At 40.8% G+C, this 17,338-nt stretch overlaps 1 protein-coding gene across 1 annotated transcript in view; it reads left to right on the top strand.

The window, feature by feature from the left end:
- Nucleotides 1-17,338, top strand: part of PLXNA4 (plexin A4) — an 810,841-nt gene that overhangs the window by 767,148 nt on the left and 26,355 nt on the right. Inside the window, exon 28 of the mRNA XM_040413397.1 lies at nt 17,064-17,254. Coding sequence (XP_040269331.1) covers nt 17,064-17,254 — 191 coding nt within the window. The remainder of the gene's footprint in view (nt 1-17,063; nt 17,255-17,338) is intronic.

The following is a 17,338-nucleotide window of genomic DNA, read 5'->3' as shown; positions in this document are numbered from 1 at the left end:
ACCCAGTAATTATAATGGAACTCAGGAAGCATTAACAGTGCTCTTTAAGAGAATGTGAGAATCATCTGTAATGTTGCTGTGTGTTAATAACCATCTAAAATACACCATTAAACATGGTTAAACATTACAGGGATGTAATTAGCAATATTAATTTCATTCAGTGGAGCATTGCCATAAAAACAGCACTGCTACTGCCCCATTTTTTTTAGTTTGCATAATGATCTGACCTCGCTGCATTGGGATTCTTTGTACAGCATGTGAATACTTCATTTAGACTAAGAATGTCTCATTGTTTTATTACCCTTTTAAAGGTCTGAGGAATATGTGTGATCTGAAATGATAAACCACTGTAGTTTAACAGGTGTGAAGAAATGTAGAGGTTATAAGATTCAGTGGTGTTAAAATAATATCCCAAATGCTACATTTAGTAATGTTAATATCCTCATTAATCTTACCCAACTCAGTGAAATATATTATATTCTGTAAAGTAGATGGTTCTCAGCGCAAAAACACATAGTAACACAGTGCAAATGCATATACGTAACATATTCATATTATTCAATGTGATATTCATATAATATTCGTTATTCGTTCATTCAATATGTAAAAACATTGATGAAACGAAAACTGTATTACAATGGAAAACATCATATGCTGGGTCTTTCAATACATGTGCAACTATTTAAAAATATTTGTACTACTGAACCTCCTGTACTACTAATATGACAAAATGTGAGGATACGTTCATGTAAGATCAACAAGGCTATAAGTCCTTTTTTTTTTTTTTTTTTTACTTCCAGCCTTCCCAAAGCCATAACATTTTTATTTTACCTTTCACATGGGATTGGGATTCCAAATAGGGGGAATTCTAAAAAATAAAAAATAAAACACAATTCTACTACAGTTTTATGGGTTTTGTTTTTACACCATTTCATGTGCGGTAAAACTGACCTGTTACTTTAATTCTAAGGGTCTGTACAATTACAACAATACCACATATGTATAGTTTGTCTTGCACTTTCTAATACTGAGAAAAAAATAAAAACTTGAATTGCCATATTCTGACCCCCATAGCTTTTTTATTTTTATGTATATGGAGCTATGTTAGGACTCAGTTTTTGCAGAGCAATCTTTACTTTCATATCTATATGTATTCTGACACCCAGTCTCTGTGTCAGGTCTACCCGTAAGATTCAAACTAATACTGGTGAGCTGGGAACTCTTTTAGAAGATATAAAACTTAGCTTTTACTTTGTTATACAGATAAAATAAAATGAAAAAGGTGCTCAAAGAAGTATAATATATAATGGAGGGTCAGATCAGGTACCGCTTGGTGAGGCTAAATGGGTCAAATAAAGCTCACAAGTCTCAGTGGTGGTGTGAACTCCACAATGCAGCAATATAGCAAAATATCTAGGTACACTATCCCTCATAGACCCTAGTCTGTTGATGGGGAATACCTAAATGGCTGCAATCGGAGCACTCGCCCTGAAAAGAGTGACCCTCAGCCTCTGAAACCTCTGACCTATCTAATACACCCTAACATAGACTAACCCCCGGCTCATCAGAGGGCAACGTTATTGGTCAGTGCATTACTGAGCGGCAGTGTCAAGCGAACACTGCCTGCCACTTCCTTTTGCACACCTAACTCCGCCCTCAAAAGGGTCTTGTCGACACAATCAACCAATGGCAAGCGGAGGGAGGAGACCAGCCAGGTTAGCTCAGTCTCTCTCTGCCCACTCTGATGCGGCCAAGGCGTCACGGGGGCGGGGAGGTAACCATGGGGATCAGAATACGCTTTCCCTGCAGATTCATCCACACTACAACTCGGGAGAGGCATGGCTTAGCAAAAAGAGATAAACAATTGGGTAATAGGTGATTTTAGGGTACGGGCCAATGACTGCTTTCAAATCTGGATCATCGAAAAGGATATTCCAATATTTGCTGATGATCCGTCTTGCCTCAACATGTGCAAGATGGTTCATATAGACCAATGATTCTAATAGTACGTTCAGAGGGGCTATCTGTTTTTTTCTGGATTAGTAATTCCTCCCTTTTAGAATTACAGGCGAATTCAAACACCATCCTCAAGATATTATCTGGATAGCCCCTCTCTAAAAATCTCTGATACAAACCACTGGCCTGCTCCTTGAAGATTCGAATATTAGAGCAATTCCTCCTAAGTCTAAGATATTGGCCCTTCTGGATTCCTCACCTCAGAGGGTATGGGGTGGGCTCTTTCCCACCTGAGTAGACTCTTCGAGGCTGTAGTTTTTCTAAATACTTCAGTAATAATCGTATTATTTGGTCCTCTTTGAATCATTAAATCAAGAAATGACAATCGGTGTACCTCACACGTTGAGGTAAAATGAAGTCCAAGGTCGTTCTTGTTGATGACCCCTATAAAATTAGAGAAGGACTCCTTGGTGCCTTTCCAGAGAACAAAAATGTAATCTATGAATCTTAGCCATAGGCAGATGTTTTCATGCCAGTGCCTGAGATCCTCTGCCCAGATGACATTGGCCTCCCACCAGACCAGTAGTGTTGAACGAACCCGAACTGCAAAGTTCCGGTCCGTACCGAACTTTACGAGTTCGGGTACCCGGACCTGAACTTTGCAGCAAAATTTGGGGGTTGAATTCAGTGTTCGGGCATTTAATAAAGCTTGTTGAAAGGCTGCAGGGCAGCCAATCAACAATCTTTTAAGCTATGGGCACTTAGAAGCCATCACAGCCATGCCTAGTAATGGCATAGCTGTGATTGGCCGGTGCATCATGTGACCCAGCCTCTATACAAGCTAGATCATGTGTAGCACCTCCCATCAGCTCTGAGTAGTGCAGGGACAGGAAGCAGGCATCTGAAGTAAGGGGAGAGTGTTAGGAATCTCATCTGGCTATTTATTCTGTGGGTGACCTATAGTGATTTTTTTGTGGGTGCAATACACCAGCTTTGCTCCCCTGACACAGAAATATAATAATTAATCTGGCTGTTAATTCTGTGGGTGGCCTATAGCGATTTTTTTTATGGGTGCAATGCACCATCTTTGTACCTTTGACACAAAAATATAATAGTTAATCCGTCTGTAGTTCGATGGGTGACATAAACCCGTTTTTGGTGTGAGCTACACCTGCACTGCATCCGTGACTGGAAAAGTAATATAGTTAATCCATCTGTTAGATTGGCGGGTGACATATACCCATTTTTGGAGTGAGGTACACCTGCTCTGCATACATGACAGGGAAATTAATATAGTTGATCCGTCTGTTAGTTCGGTGGGTGATATATACCCATTTTGAGTGTGAAGTACACCCGCACTGCATCCGTGACAGGGAAATTAATATACTTAATCCATTTGTTAGATCGGTGGGTGACATATACCCATTTTTGGTGTGAGGTACACCTGCACTGCATCCGTGATAGGGAAGGGGAAATTAATATAGTTAATCTGTCTGTTAGATCGGTGGGTGACATATACCCATTATTTGTGTGAGGTAAACCTGCACTGCATCCTTGACAGGGAAATTAATATAGTTAATCCGTCTGTTAGTTCGGTGGGTGACATATACCCATTTTTTGTGTGAGGCACACCTGTGCTGCATTTGTGACAGGGAAATTAATATACTTAATCCATCTGTTAGATCGGTGGGTGACATATACCCGTTTTTGGTGTGAGCTACACCTGCACTGCATCCGTGACTGGAAAAGTAATATAGTTAATCCATCTGTTAGATTGGCGGGTGACATATACCCATTTTTGGAGTGAGGTACACCTGCTCTGCATACATGACAGGGAAATTAATATAGTTGATCCGTCTGTTAGTTCGGTGGGTGATATATACCCATTTTGAGTGTGAAGTACACCCGCACTGCATCCGTGACAGGGAAATTAATATACTTAATCCATTTGTTAGATCGGTGGGTGACATATACCCATTTTTGGTGTGAGGTACACCTGCACTGCATCCGTGATAGGGAAGGGGAAATTAATATAGTTAATCTGTCTGTTAGATCGGTGGGTGACATATACCCATTATTTGTGTGAGGTAAACCTGCACTGCATCCTTGACAGGGAAATTAATATAGTTAATCCGTCTGTTAGTTCGGTGGGTGACATATACCCATTTTTTGTGTGAGGCACACCTGTGCTGCATTTGTGACAGGGAAATTAATATACTTAATCCATCTGTTAGATCGGTGGGTGACATATACCCATTTTTGGTGTGAGGTACACCTGCACTGCATCCGTGATAGGGAAGGGGAAATTAATATAGTTCATCTGTCTGTTAGATCGGTGGGTGACATATACCCATTATTTGTGTGAGGTAAACCTGCACTGCATCCTTGACAGGGAAATTAATATAGTTAATCCGTCTGTTAGTTCGGTGGGTGACATATTTCCATATTTTGTCTGAGGTACACCTGCACTGCATCCGTGATAGGGAAGGGGAAATTAATATAGTTAATCTGTCTGTTAGATCGGTGGGTGACATATACCCATTATTTGTGTGAGGTAAACCTGCACTGCATCCTTGACAGGGAAATTAATATAGTTAATCCGTCTGTTAGTTCGGTGGGTGACATATACCCATTTTTTGTGTGAGGCACACCTGTGCTGCATTTGTGACAGGGAAATTAATATAGTTAATCCGTCTATAAGTTCGGTGGGTGACATATACCCATTTTTTGTGTGAGGTACCCTTGCACTGCATCCGTGACAGGGAAATTAATATAGTTAATACGTCTGTTAATTCAGTTGATTGACATATACCCATTTTTGGTGTAAGGTATACCTGCACTGCATCCATGTCAGGGAAATTAATATAGTTAATCTGTCTGTTAGTTTGATGTGTGACATATACCCATTTTTTGTGTGAGGTACACCTGCACTGCATACATGACAGGTAAATGAATGTAGTTAATCTGTCTGTTAGTTCGGTGGGTGACATATACCCAGTTTTGGTGTGAGGTACACCTGCACTGCATCTGTGACAGGGAAATTGATTTAGTTAATCTGACTGTTAGATGGTTGGGTGACATATACCCATTTTGTGTGTGGGGTACACCTGCACTGCATCTGTGACAGGGAAACTAATATAGTTAATCCAGCTTTTAGATAGGTAGGTGACATATACCCATTTTTTGTGTGAGGTACACCTGCATTGCATCCGTGACAGGGAAATTAATATAGTTAATCCGTCTGTTAGTTCGGTGGGTGACATATACCCATTTTTTGTGTCAGGTACACAATATGTTAGATCGGTGGGTGATATATGCCCTTTTTTTCTGTGAGGTACACCTGCACCGCATCCATGACAGGGAAATTAATATAGTTAATCTGTTTTTTAGATTGGTGGGTGACATATGACTATTTTTTATGTGAGGTACACCTGCACTGCATCCGTGACAGGAAAATTAATACAGTTTATCCATCTGTTAGTTCGGTGGGTGACATACCCAATTTTTGTGTGAGGTTAAACTGCACTGCGTCCGTGACAAGGAAATTATTATAGTTAATCCATCTGTTAGATCGGTGGGTGACATATACCCATTTTTTGTGTCAGGGACACCTGCACCGCATCCGTGACAGGGAAATTAATATAGTTAATCCGTCTGTTAGATCGGTGGGTGACATATACTCATTTTTGGTGTGAGGTACACCTGCACCGCATCCATGACAGGGAAATGAATCTAGTTAATCAGTTTTTTTGATTGGTGGGTGACATATACCTATTTTTTGTGTGAGGTACACCTGCACTGCATCCGTGACAGGGAAATTAATATAGTTTATCCATCTGTTAGATCGGTGGATGACATATACCCATTTTTTGTGTGAGGTACATCTGCACTGCATTTGTGACAGGGCACTTAATATAGTTGATCCGTCTGTTAGATTGGTGGGTGAAATACCCAATTTTTGTGTGAGGTTACACTGCACTGTATCCGTGACAAGGAAATTATTATAGTTAATCCGTCTGTTAGTTTGGTTGGTGACATATACCCATTTTTTTTGTGTGAGGCACACCTGTGCTGCATTTTTGACAGGGAAATTAATATAGTTAATCCGTCTATAAGTTCGGTGGGTGACATATACGCATTTTTTGTGTGAGGTAACCCTGCACTGCATCCGTGGCAGGGAAATTAATATAGTTAATCCATCTGTTAGTTTGGTGGGTGACATATACCCGTTTTTGGTGTGAGGTACACCTGCACTGCATTCGTGACAGGGAAATTGATTTAGTTAATCCGACTGTTAGATGGTTGGGTGACATATACCCATTTTGTGTGTGATGTACACCTGCACTGCATCTGTGACAGGGAAACTAATATAGTTCATCCAGCTGTTAGATAAGAAGGTGACATATACCCATTTTCTGTGTGAGGTACACCTGCACTGCATCTGTGACAGGGAAACTAATATAGTTAATCCTTCTGTTAGTTCGGTGGGTGACATATACCCATTTTTTGTGTCAGATACACAATATGTTAGATCGGTGGGTGATATATGTTAATTTTTTGTGTGAGGTACACCTGCACCGCAGGGAAATTAATCTAGTTAATACGTTTTTTAGATTGGTGGGTGACATATCCAATTTTTGTGTGAGGTTAAACTGCACTGCGTCCGTGACAAGGAAATTATTATAGTTAATCCATCTGTTAGATCGGTGGGTGACATATACCCATTTTTTGTGTCAGGGACACCTGCACCGCATCCGTGACAGGGAAATTAATATAGTTAATCCGTCTGTTAGATCGGTGGGTGATATATGTTAATTTTTTGTGTGAGGTACACCTGCACCGCAGGGAAATTAATCTAGTTAATCCGTTTTTTAGATTGGTGGGTGACATATACTCATTTTTGGTGTGAGGTACACCTGCACTGCATACCTGACAGGGAAATTAATATAGTTAATCTGTCTGTTAAATGGGTGCGTGACATATACCTATTTTTTGTGTGAGGTACACCTGCACTGCATCCGTGACAGGGAAATTAATATAGTTTATCCATCTGTTAGTTCGGTGGGTGACATACCCAATTTTTGTGTGAGGTTAAACTGCACTGCATCCGTGACAAGAAAATTATTATAGTTAATCTATCTGTTAGATCGGTGGGTGACATATATCCATTTTTTGTGTCAGGGACACCTGCACCGCATCCGTGACAGGGAAATTAATATAGTTAATCCGTCTGTTAGATTGGTGGGTGACATATACACATTTTTTGTGTGAGGTACAGCTGCACTGCATTTGTGACAGGGAAATTAATATAGTTGATCCGTCTGTTAGATTGGTGGGTGACATACCCAATTTTTGTGTAAGGTTAAACTGCACTGCATCCTTGACAAGGAAATTATTATAGTTAATCCATCTGTTAGATCGGTGGGTGACATATACCCATTTTTTGTGCGAGGTATACCTTCACTGCATCTGTGACAGGGAAATTAATATAGTTAATCCATCTGTTAGATCGGTGGGTGACATATACCCATTTTTGGTGTGAGGTACACCTGCACTGCATACGTGACAGGGAAATTAAAATAGTTAATCCGTCTGTTAGATCGGTGGGAGATATGTACCAATTTTTGGTGCTCTGCATATAAATGACAGGAACATTAATATAGTTAATTCAGTGGGTGACCGTAAAGAATGAAGAGAGCATCAAATAAGAGATGTGGCCTTGGTCGTGGTTCTGCTGGGGTTGTTGGAGCTCCTGTTGCAGGGAGAGGATGTGGTCGATCTGTGCCAGTGGGTGGAAGATGATGTAAAGATGATGAGGTCCCACATGGAATCAATATCATGCGAGTGACGTGTGCAGTTCGGAGGAAGAGGTGGTAGTCACACAGCGCCAGCCGCATAGCAATAGAGGGAGCAGGATGCAAAAGCAGAGTGGCCATCCCCCAGCCAGTACGCCTGCTACTGCCCACCGCACCTAGGAACTGAGCACAACAAAGTCAGCTCCAAGGAGTTCCCTAGCGTGGCAGTTCTTCAGATAATGTGCTGACAACAAGACACGAGTGGTTTGCACGCTGTGCAATCGGAGCCTGAAGCGAGGCATAAATGTTTTAAACCTGATCACCACCTGCATGACCAGGCATCTAAATGCAGGAGCTGCAGGGAGTATACACCTCAATAACCACAAATGATCTCAGGCTCCTCCTGCTCCCTCTTCTGCTGCAGTCTTGGCCTCTTCCTCCCCCTCTGGAGTGACAGTGGCACCTGCCACCCCACAAACAGAGGATGTGGCAGCAACAACACCTCCACCATCGTCACCGTCACCAAGCATCTCCTCACTGTCCCATGGAAGTCCCATGGAAGTGTTCAGCTGTCCACCCCCCAAACACTGGAGAGAAAAAGGAAGTACCCCCCTACCCACCAGCAATCCCTGAATGTCAGTATTTCAAAATTTCTGGCCCTTGAATTACTGTCATTCTTTCTGGTGGAGATGGAGACTTTTAAAACCCTTATGGCGGTGGATGTCCTACAGTACGTGGTTCCCAGCCGCCACTACTTTTTCAGGTGAGCCATCCCTTCCCTGCCCACATAACGACCGATACATGGACCAGTAAGCATGGGCAGGGACGTTATATCTCCCTGCATACTAGGTAAATGCAGTGGTGGCTGGGCCTGAGGTGGAGAGCAGTTTGGCACATGTTCTTCCGCCACCTAGGATTGCAGGACGTTTCTCATTGCATCCTCCTCCTACTCCGCTTTCTCCTCTACTGCCTCCTCATCTTGTCAGCGTAACACCTGCACCACCAACTTCAGCACAGCTAGGGGGAAATGACAGCAGGCTGTTTTGAAACTAATCTGTTTGGGGGAAAAAACCCACACAGCACAGGAGCTGTGGACGGGCATGGAACAATAGACAGATGAGTGTTTTTATGCCATTGAGCCTCAAGCCCTGCCTGGTGGTGTGCGATAACGGGCAAAATATCGTAGCAACTCTGGGCCTAGCCTAGTCCTTAATTACGTCACTGGAGCATGATCAGAATATGCGCGAGTACAAGCGCACGCTGGTAGACGCGCTGCTAATGGCATTCCCACCTGATAGAGGGGGCTCAGTGGAAGCACAATGTGAAGGCAGAGGAGGAAGAAGTTGCCAACGCAGCTGGGGCACCGCCAGCACCTCAGAAGGCTGGGTTAGCATGGCCGAAATGTGGAAAAGCTTTGTCAGCACGCCACAACAATCAGTACCACCAGCTCATACGGAACGTCTTAGCAGGGGGCAGCATTTCAGCAACATGGTGGAACACTACATGTTCACACACCTACACGTACTGACTGATGGGTCTGCCCCATTCAACTTCTGGTGGGTCTCCAAATTTGGCACGTGGCCTGAGCTTGCCTTTTACGCCTTGGAGGTGCTGGCCTGCCCTGCGGCCAGTGTATTGTCTGAACATTTGTTTAGCATGGCAGGGGGGTGATCACAGATAAGCACAGCCAACTGTCCACAGCCAATGTGGTCAAGGTCACGTTCATTAAAATGAAGCAGGCATGGATCCCACAGAACTTGTCCTTACCTTGTGCTGAATAGACAAGTATATCGGCCGCATCCAGCCATTGCTATACTCCAGTACGCTTTCTCTTTGCGTTCTATTTTCTGTTTCCCAATGTTTTGGGGCCTTCCCAAAATTCTAAAAAAATAAATAAAGGGAAAAAAAATAAACTAAAACAGTCTTGGCTATATCCTCCTCCACCGCCGCTTCTACCTACACCACCACGTCTACTGCCTCCTCAACCTCCTACTCCACTTTGACATCCGCCTCCTAGTTCAAGAATATAATTTATTTTTATTTTTATATTCTATGTTATTTCAAGTCATTTCCCTATCCACATTTGTTTGCAGGGCAATTGTATTGCTCTTATCCCCATTTTGCTTCCTTTTGCAGCCCTCTAGCCCTTACTATGACTATTTTACAGCCATTTTAGTGCACCAAAGTTCGGGTCCCCATTGACTTCAATGGGGTTCGGGTTCGAGTTCTGGTCAAGTTCGGGTCTCGAACTCGAACTTTGACTCAAAGTTCAGCCGAACCTGGCGAACCCAAACATCCACTGGTCCGCTCATCCCTACCCAGGAGCAAATTAGCGTAAGACAGCACACAGGGACTACCCATCGCGGTGCCCCTGAGCTGGTTGTAGTAGCGGCCATTGAATATAAAAAAGTTTCTGGTCAGGTTAAAGTCAATCCTTACTTTCCATTAAATATTTAACATTTAATTTTCAATGAAATAGTACTGCTGAAACGAAAATGAAAATGTTAGAAAATATTTTCTATAAATATTGAGTTAAATTTTTTTTATTTTTTGATGGAAGTGCTGTAGATTAATGAAATGCTTTGGAGGTATGAATTGGAGATGGACATCCTAAGGAGTAGAAGATTCTTTAAGAGATTATTCCAAGTTTGTATGCACTGATGTACTGGAGCTATTAAAGAGGACCTTTCATTAGTTTGTACTAAGATAAATATCTGTACCTGCGGGGTACCCCCCGCGGTGCTGCCACCCTGCCTGTTTTTTTAAAATATCGCTCCTGCACTCCGTTATGGCCCCTCGCAAATTTTGCGCTCAGTATGCTAATACTGAGCATCGGAGCAATGGGGAGGAGATGCAGTCTTTCTCTGTGGGCGTCTCCTTCTCCCCTGGCTGTAGCGCTGTCCAATCTCCGCGCATAGCATCATTGCGATTAGACAGTGCTACATCCAGGGGTGAAGGAGACGCCCACAGAGAAAGACTGCATCTCCTCCCCAAAATTTGTGGAGGGTTATAACCGGGCGCAGTAGCGATATTTTAAAAAAACAGGCAGGGTGGCAGCACAGCTGGGGGTAACCCGCAGGTACAGATATTTATCTCACTTACAACAAACCCATGAAAGGTCCTCTTTAAGCTTAATAGCATGTCAGTGCATCTCAACAATAAACTGTTGATTGATTAGGACCAGAGTATAATGCAAGATTCATATCAATACAATTTGTCATGAGTTGGAGGTCCCAGGAGAGACCTCTGCGTCGTCAAGCAAAAACAAATGGAAATCAGGTACAGACACACAAGAGTTTATTGCACAAACAGAATCCAAGGAGGGAAACACAGGGAAATGAGAGCTCTATGTACCGTCCGCACAGTGGGAGGAAAACCCCCACTGCGCCACTGTCTAGTAATACTCCAGAGGGGCGTGACTAAGCAACTCCTGGTATTCACTAGGGCCCCAGATGGTAGGGTTAGGCTTTGCCGCAGGGAGTTGCCAGGGTTCACCCTGGAGCGTGAACTAGACAGTGACAACAGGAGCAAACGGACAACAGGTACCAGAAGGTACCGACGGTACATAGGCAAACATAACACACAGGCAACTAAAAATACAAGCAGGAGTTCACGCAAGGGAACAGGAGTGGCAATGAGCAGAGAAGGACTAGCTCCACCAGTGGTATACTGTGTGGCCTTGCCCATAGCACTCTGCAGCTAGGCGCGCTGCAGCAAGGGCTTGCTGAACAGAGACATATGAATACACACAAGGTAACTAAAACATAACTGGCAGAACAGATAACAGAAAGACAGGAAAGAGGACGGAAATGAACAAGTAGGAAACCCACAGAGCACAGACAGACACAGATCCTATTGGTCAGCAGCATGGGAGAGTGAGTACAAACAAGGAGCAGGACAAGACAACACACACCAGGAGAGCTGACACAGAACTGAGGAAACCTCAGCTTTAAATACAGGTTCTATGGGTGCAGCAGAGAGGCCACACCCATGGAGCAGACAGAGAGGATTAACTCCTAATAGGCACACAGGGGAGTTAACCCATAAAGAACCATAGGTCACAGCCAGAGGTAACGACTGTGACACAATTAATGGATTCCCAACACTCATCTTATTTATCAATAGTGCCCCCTAGTTGCACCTTAAGTTCTGATTTTTTTTTTTTTATATATTGTTCTTTTCAACATTCCATTCACCATTAAAACACTGGATATATCGCTAGATTTATTCTCATTTATTTCCACTGAGTGGTTTGACATTGATGTCCTTTCATTTAATAGCAAACCCAATAATAATGTACAGTATTATACAATAGAAAGCCACTTTGAAAATGATTACTACTTTATATGTTAGACTATAATTATATGGGAATTATTTTATATTTGTTTTTGACATTGAAGCCACCTTTCTTTTCATCATTCTTGCTTATTATTTAGTTTTCAGACTGAGTGCAGCTTGATAAAAGAAAGGATTTTCGTGTGGTACAGTATATCAGGGCCATTCCTCATGCTGATATTTATTGTATAATCTTTATGTTGTGCAGGTTGAAATAATACTAAGTGCTTATAATCAGGGTCAGTCGAAGCTGAACTCTACAATACTAAGTAAAGTTATAATAGGTTTGACAAGCTGTCACAGACACATTCACTTTGTCAGGGAGGAGACAGAGAGCTGTTAAATGAAACCACTCAAGGCTTGTTCAATTTGGAATAATAATGATACTGTATCATTTCAGAGCATGGTATCTGTTATCTATACAGTTAATCGTTGCCTTCTGTCTCTACTAGAATGATTTGTCATGTGTTCTTCTAGTGCTTTATGAAACTATTGTTTTAACTGTAATGAAGATGAAGTTATAGTAACAATTTGCTCAATGTGTGGAGTTTTACATATTATCATTATAATTGAAATCTTTATTTACAGGGTTTATCCCATGATTAATTTAAAAAATGAAAATAAGACATCATATAGGACATGGCAGTCTCTTTCTAACAAAGCTAAAACAAGCCCTGTACCTGTAATTCATTGCTTTGATTATTCTGCTAGATTTATTTGAAGCTGACAGCTCGCAGGGTGTGTCCTTTTAACAGTAGATACAGTGGTGGGAGCTGGACGAGAGAACAGAGAAATAATGAAAAGTACAAGCAGCAGGTGACACTGTACAGATATATTTTATTGAATAACTTGGTGGATTTACTATTTTTTTAAGCGCATTATGCTACAGAAGTATTCAGATGCAGGTTTTGGTTTAAAAAATATAGAACATTTTTCATGGGTCAACCCCTTAAATGACTTTTGTAGCATTACATTCAGTTTTGAACATTTAGCTGATTTTTTTTTTTTATTGGCAATGTACATATATGTACATATTTAAGTTGTGAAATAATTTTTTTTCATTATAAGAGAAGTGATATTTAAAAAAAAAAAAAACTTGAAAATGCAATGCTGAAACCTAATTGTTGCCAAAACAGAATGGAGATCATCATCAATGGGTCCGCAATTCAGAGCTTGCGGTACGGAACGGAGGTGCGGAACCCTACAGAAGCACTAAGGAGTGCTTCCGTGGTGTTTCTGTCCATGCCTCCCCACCGCTAAAAAATAGAACATGTTCTATTTTTTTGCGGAGCGGATGGATCACGGACCCAAGTTGAATGGGTCTCGATCCATCCTGGCCGCCGCACAGACGTTGCCTGTGCATTGGGGACCACAAATTGCGGTCCCCAATGCACAGAATGGCCGCACAACGGCCGTGTGCATGAGGCCTAACTTTGGAGATTTGCTCAATACTGGCTGTGTTATGTTAACAGAAGACAGAGGATCGTTGCTAAGGCTCAAAATGGGCCACTTTACAGCTATTTTTATAATAGAAATGTATGACTTCAGTAATTAAAGTATATTGCAAAAATGGTCAGTATCACTGCCCCTACACATATTTACAGAAATAAAATAAGAATGACAGTTACACTTTAAATTAAAGTACAGATACTTTCCACTTAGGAGTGGGCAGATAATGGAGCTTTGGATGTGTATATAGTGGACATTGAAAGCAGAACTTTTGCAAAAGATCTCTATGGGCAGCAATACCGCAGCAGCATAAATAGCTGTATCAATGTCAAACTCAGTAGACACATTGATGACTCCAAATAATTAACAGGCTGGTAATATTGGAAAGCAAGATTGTAAATCAGTTTTAAACTAATCAATGTCCCGTTGCAATTACCATTTTTGTTGTTCTTTTTGTCTTTGATGAATTAGTTGTCTCATCTGTTCTATCGTTTTGTATGCCTTGTTGTAAGAAATAGTTTCTTCAGGGCCACATCTTAAAACTGTGGCTTTCATCCCCACGTACCGTACTTACAAGCATTAAGCATCTGCTTTTAATTACAAAGCTGTATATACACAGAGCTTGTACTGATGATTTTGTCTCAGATTTTTTGCTTATCCCAAGGATTAAGAGTAGACAAAATACCCAAAGTGAACTATGAATTTCCTTAGATACACTCTGGATTTCAGTTAATCAATTCCCTCTGTCATGCTTTATTCCCAGTCACCAGAATAGATGGCTTGAAGTCAATTATCCTTTAGCTTTCATAAACAAATGTGCAAATGAAGATTGTGTCTTGTGTTCATACAGTAAAATATGGATTGATTGCTTAACTTCAGATTCCACATTGATTAGCCAATTTGGCTGCCATTCCTTTTAAGATCACTCGTAAGTAAGATAGTGACTAGAGATTAGCGAATTTCTTAAAAGTTAGATTCAGCTGATTCGCCGAATTTCACAAAAAAATTTGCTTCTTGACGAATTACTTAGTCAAGAAGCGCATTTTTTGTAAGTAGCGGGTGCAATGAAGGGAGCTGCGATAGCACCGTTCCCATCATTGTACCCCTCAGATGCCGCATTCATACATGATCGCAGCATCTGAGTGTAAAATTAACAATAAAAAAATAATTCTAGAAACTTACCGTCTCCATTTGCTCGCGACGGGCTGGCCGCCACCATCTTTCTTAAAGATCTCAGCTGAAATCCTGTGCAGCGCGAGATTAAGTCATCACGCCGGCTGGCTTGGTGACGTATGACGTAATCATGCCTGCCGGTGTCATGATGTAATCTCGCACTGCACAGGATTTCGGCCGAGATGGAGGCCCATCACGAGCAAATGGAGGCGGCAGGTTTGAATTTTTTTCTTTTTTATACTATTTCAGGTTAAATAGAAGTACGAGGAAATTCGGCTTCTAGGCAAATCGAATTTATCCTGAAATTCTGATCAAATTCCACTTGGCATTTGATTCGCTCATCTCTAATAGCGACCTTCAGCAAGTCACTTTCAGGTCATCTTAGAGCTAAAAGGTCTATAGTTTATCTATTTTGTATCTTATTTCTAAGCCTTTTATTGATATGTTTTTGTTTTTGAAATTGTATAGAGTCAGTTTTATATTCACCTGTAACAAAAGCACATTTTAGAAAATAGTCACTGGGCTTTCCTCCCTGCCTCTGAAACCTCTGATTAAAGATGAGCAAATTTCTCAAAATTCGGTTTGACTCTACCTGAATCGAAAGTGCCCTGATTGCCTGGAAAAGTGTCTCGCTATCCTCTTCTTGATTCTCCCAAATTGAATCATCATACATTCGAACTCTGTATAATCAGAATTTTGGGGTCAAATTTCCAAATTTTACAGTTCATTTGGCTCATCTCTACCTTTGATATATCTTAAAAGTGCCCACTTATTTGATATTGTTGATGTTGTTATAATAGGCTTAATTGGCTACAGGAATACCTCTGTGCTGCTTCTTTTGCTGCATGTGGTACCTTCATGATAAGACTGACAACACCATGCAAAGTTATGCAAACAGAAGAAGATGGATCACTTCTACGAATGCATTTATAGATTTATTAGTTAATTTACAGATTAGTTACAAGATCTCCTTTCAATCAATTCTGAAAATCGATAATACACTGTTGAAAGGCATTTGTTTATCTCGTACTCTGTTGTCTCTTAACCAATGCAATAGCAAACAACACTGACAAGGGAAACAAAGGCTACAAGTTTAGTATTTTGTATTGCAGCCATGGTACCATGCACCTGTACTCTCTTTATATACATTTTGCAGTGCTCATTTTTGGCATAAACATGATAACTTTACTATCTTGGTGATTATGATTACAGGAATACCAAATATATATGTAGTTTTTTTAAGGTTTTTCTAATTTTGCACAATAAAAAACCTTAAAGAAAATGTTTTTGCATCTTCACATCCAGAAACCCATAACTTTTTTATTATTCTTTCTACTGAGCTGTGTGAGGGATTGATTTCTGCTGGATGACTTATATTTTTCATTTTTATCATTTTGTGGTACCTAATTATTTTTTATTGCTTTTTATTTTTATGCCATTCACTGTGTGGTCATTAAGGTTGCCGTAATACCAAATATGTGGAGAGTTTATTATTTTTACAATTTTTTTTCATTGAAAAGCTTTTTTCAAAATGAAAATGGTGTATTTTTTAAATTGTAGATTTTTTTATTTCATAAAAATTTGTTTAACATTACCATTAACTAGTCCCACAAGGGGATTTTGACAAGCAATCTTTTGATCGCTCACATAGTAAACTGTACTACTAAGGGAACATTCATACGAAAGAATGGACATGTGACAGATGTTTTTTTAACGGCGTTACACATCCATCTTAAGAACAGCTGCAGTCTATGAGGTCATTCAAAGACAGTTTTTTTTTTTGATGACCAGTGAATAATGGACATCAGAAATAGAACATGTTCTATCATGTCTAATTTCACCGACCAACAGCCCCATAAAATTGAAGGGGACCGCTTTTAATGTCTGTTTCTCAGAAAGGCATCAGTGAAAAACACGTTTGCTAAAAACTGACAGTTTATCCATTTTTAACTGAAGTTTCTTTTCACTGTCGTGTGGATGTAGCCTTATGTAGTACAGTGTCCTGTATACTGTCAGTCAGATACTGACATGAACTACCGGGCAGTCCCCCTGTGCTATTATAGTAGCTAGCATGTTATTGCCAGGCTCCTATTCTCCACTGCATGGGAGGCATGGGCAGTGCTTAGATAAGGCCTCCTAAAAATGCAGTGCCCTATCCTAAGGTTCCTTAGTGACCACCGTAAACAGCCATATTGGCAGTCATGGGTTATAGTAAAAAAAAAAAAAAATAATCCTATTTTGTTGTTTGCTCCTATCTTCATTGCTATCAATTGTATAGATAATTCATAAGCAAAATGTAGGCCATATGGTTAAAAACATTCATATCTGAAGTTCTGAATTTTGTTGTTATTGCAGAAAATATGATTAAATACACTGGAAGTCCTGACAGCTTGCGGTCTCGCACACCCATGATAACACCAGATTTGGAAAGTGGAGTCAAAGTTTGGCATTTGGTCAAGAACCATGAGCATGGAGACCAAAAAGAAGGGGACAGAGGAAGTAAAATGGTATCAGAAATATACCTAACAAGATTGTTGGCTACTAAGGTATGCAAAAAATGTCCCGATATACCATACTATAATATCATAATATATTGTATTGTTCTACAATGAATGTTACTGATTTTTATA

Source organism: Bufo bufo, chromosome 1 (assembly GCF_905171765.1).
Source record: "Bufo bufo chromosome 1, aBufBuf1.1, whole genome shotgun sequence".
Lineage (NCBI taxonomy): Eukaryota > Metazoa > Chordata > Amphibia > Anura > Bufonidae > Bufo > Bufo bufo.
The sequence above is the reverse complement of the archived record's forward strand: the minus strand, read 5'-3'. Positions and strand labels throughout refer to the sequence as shown.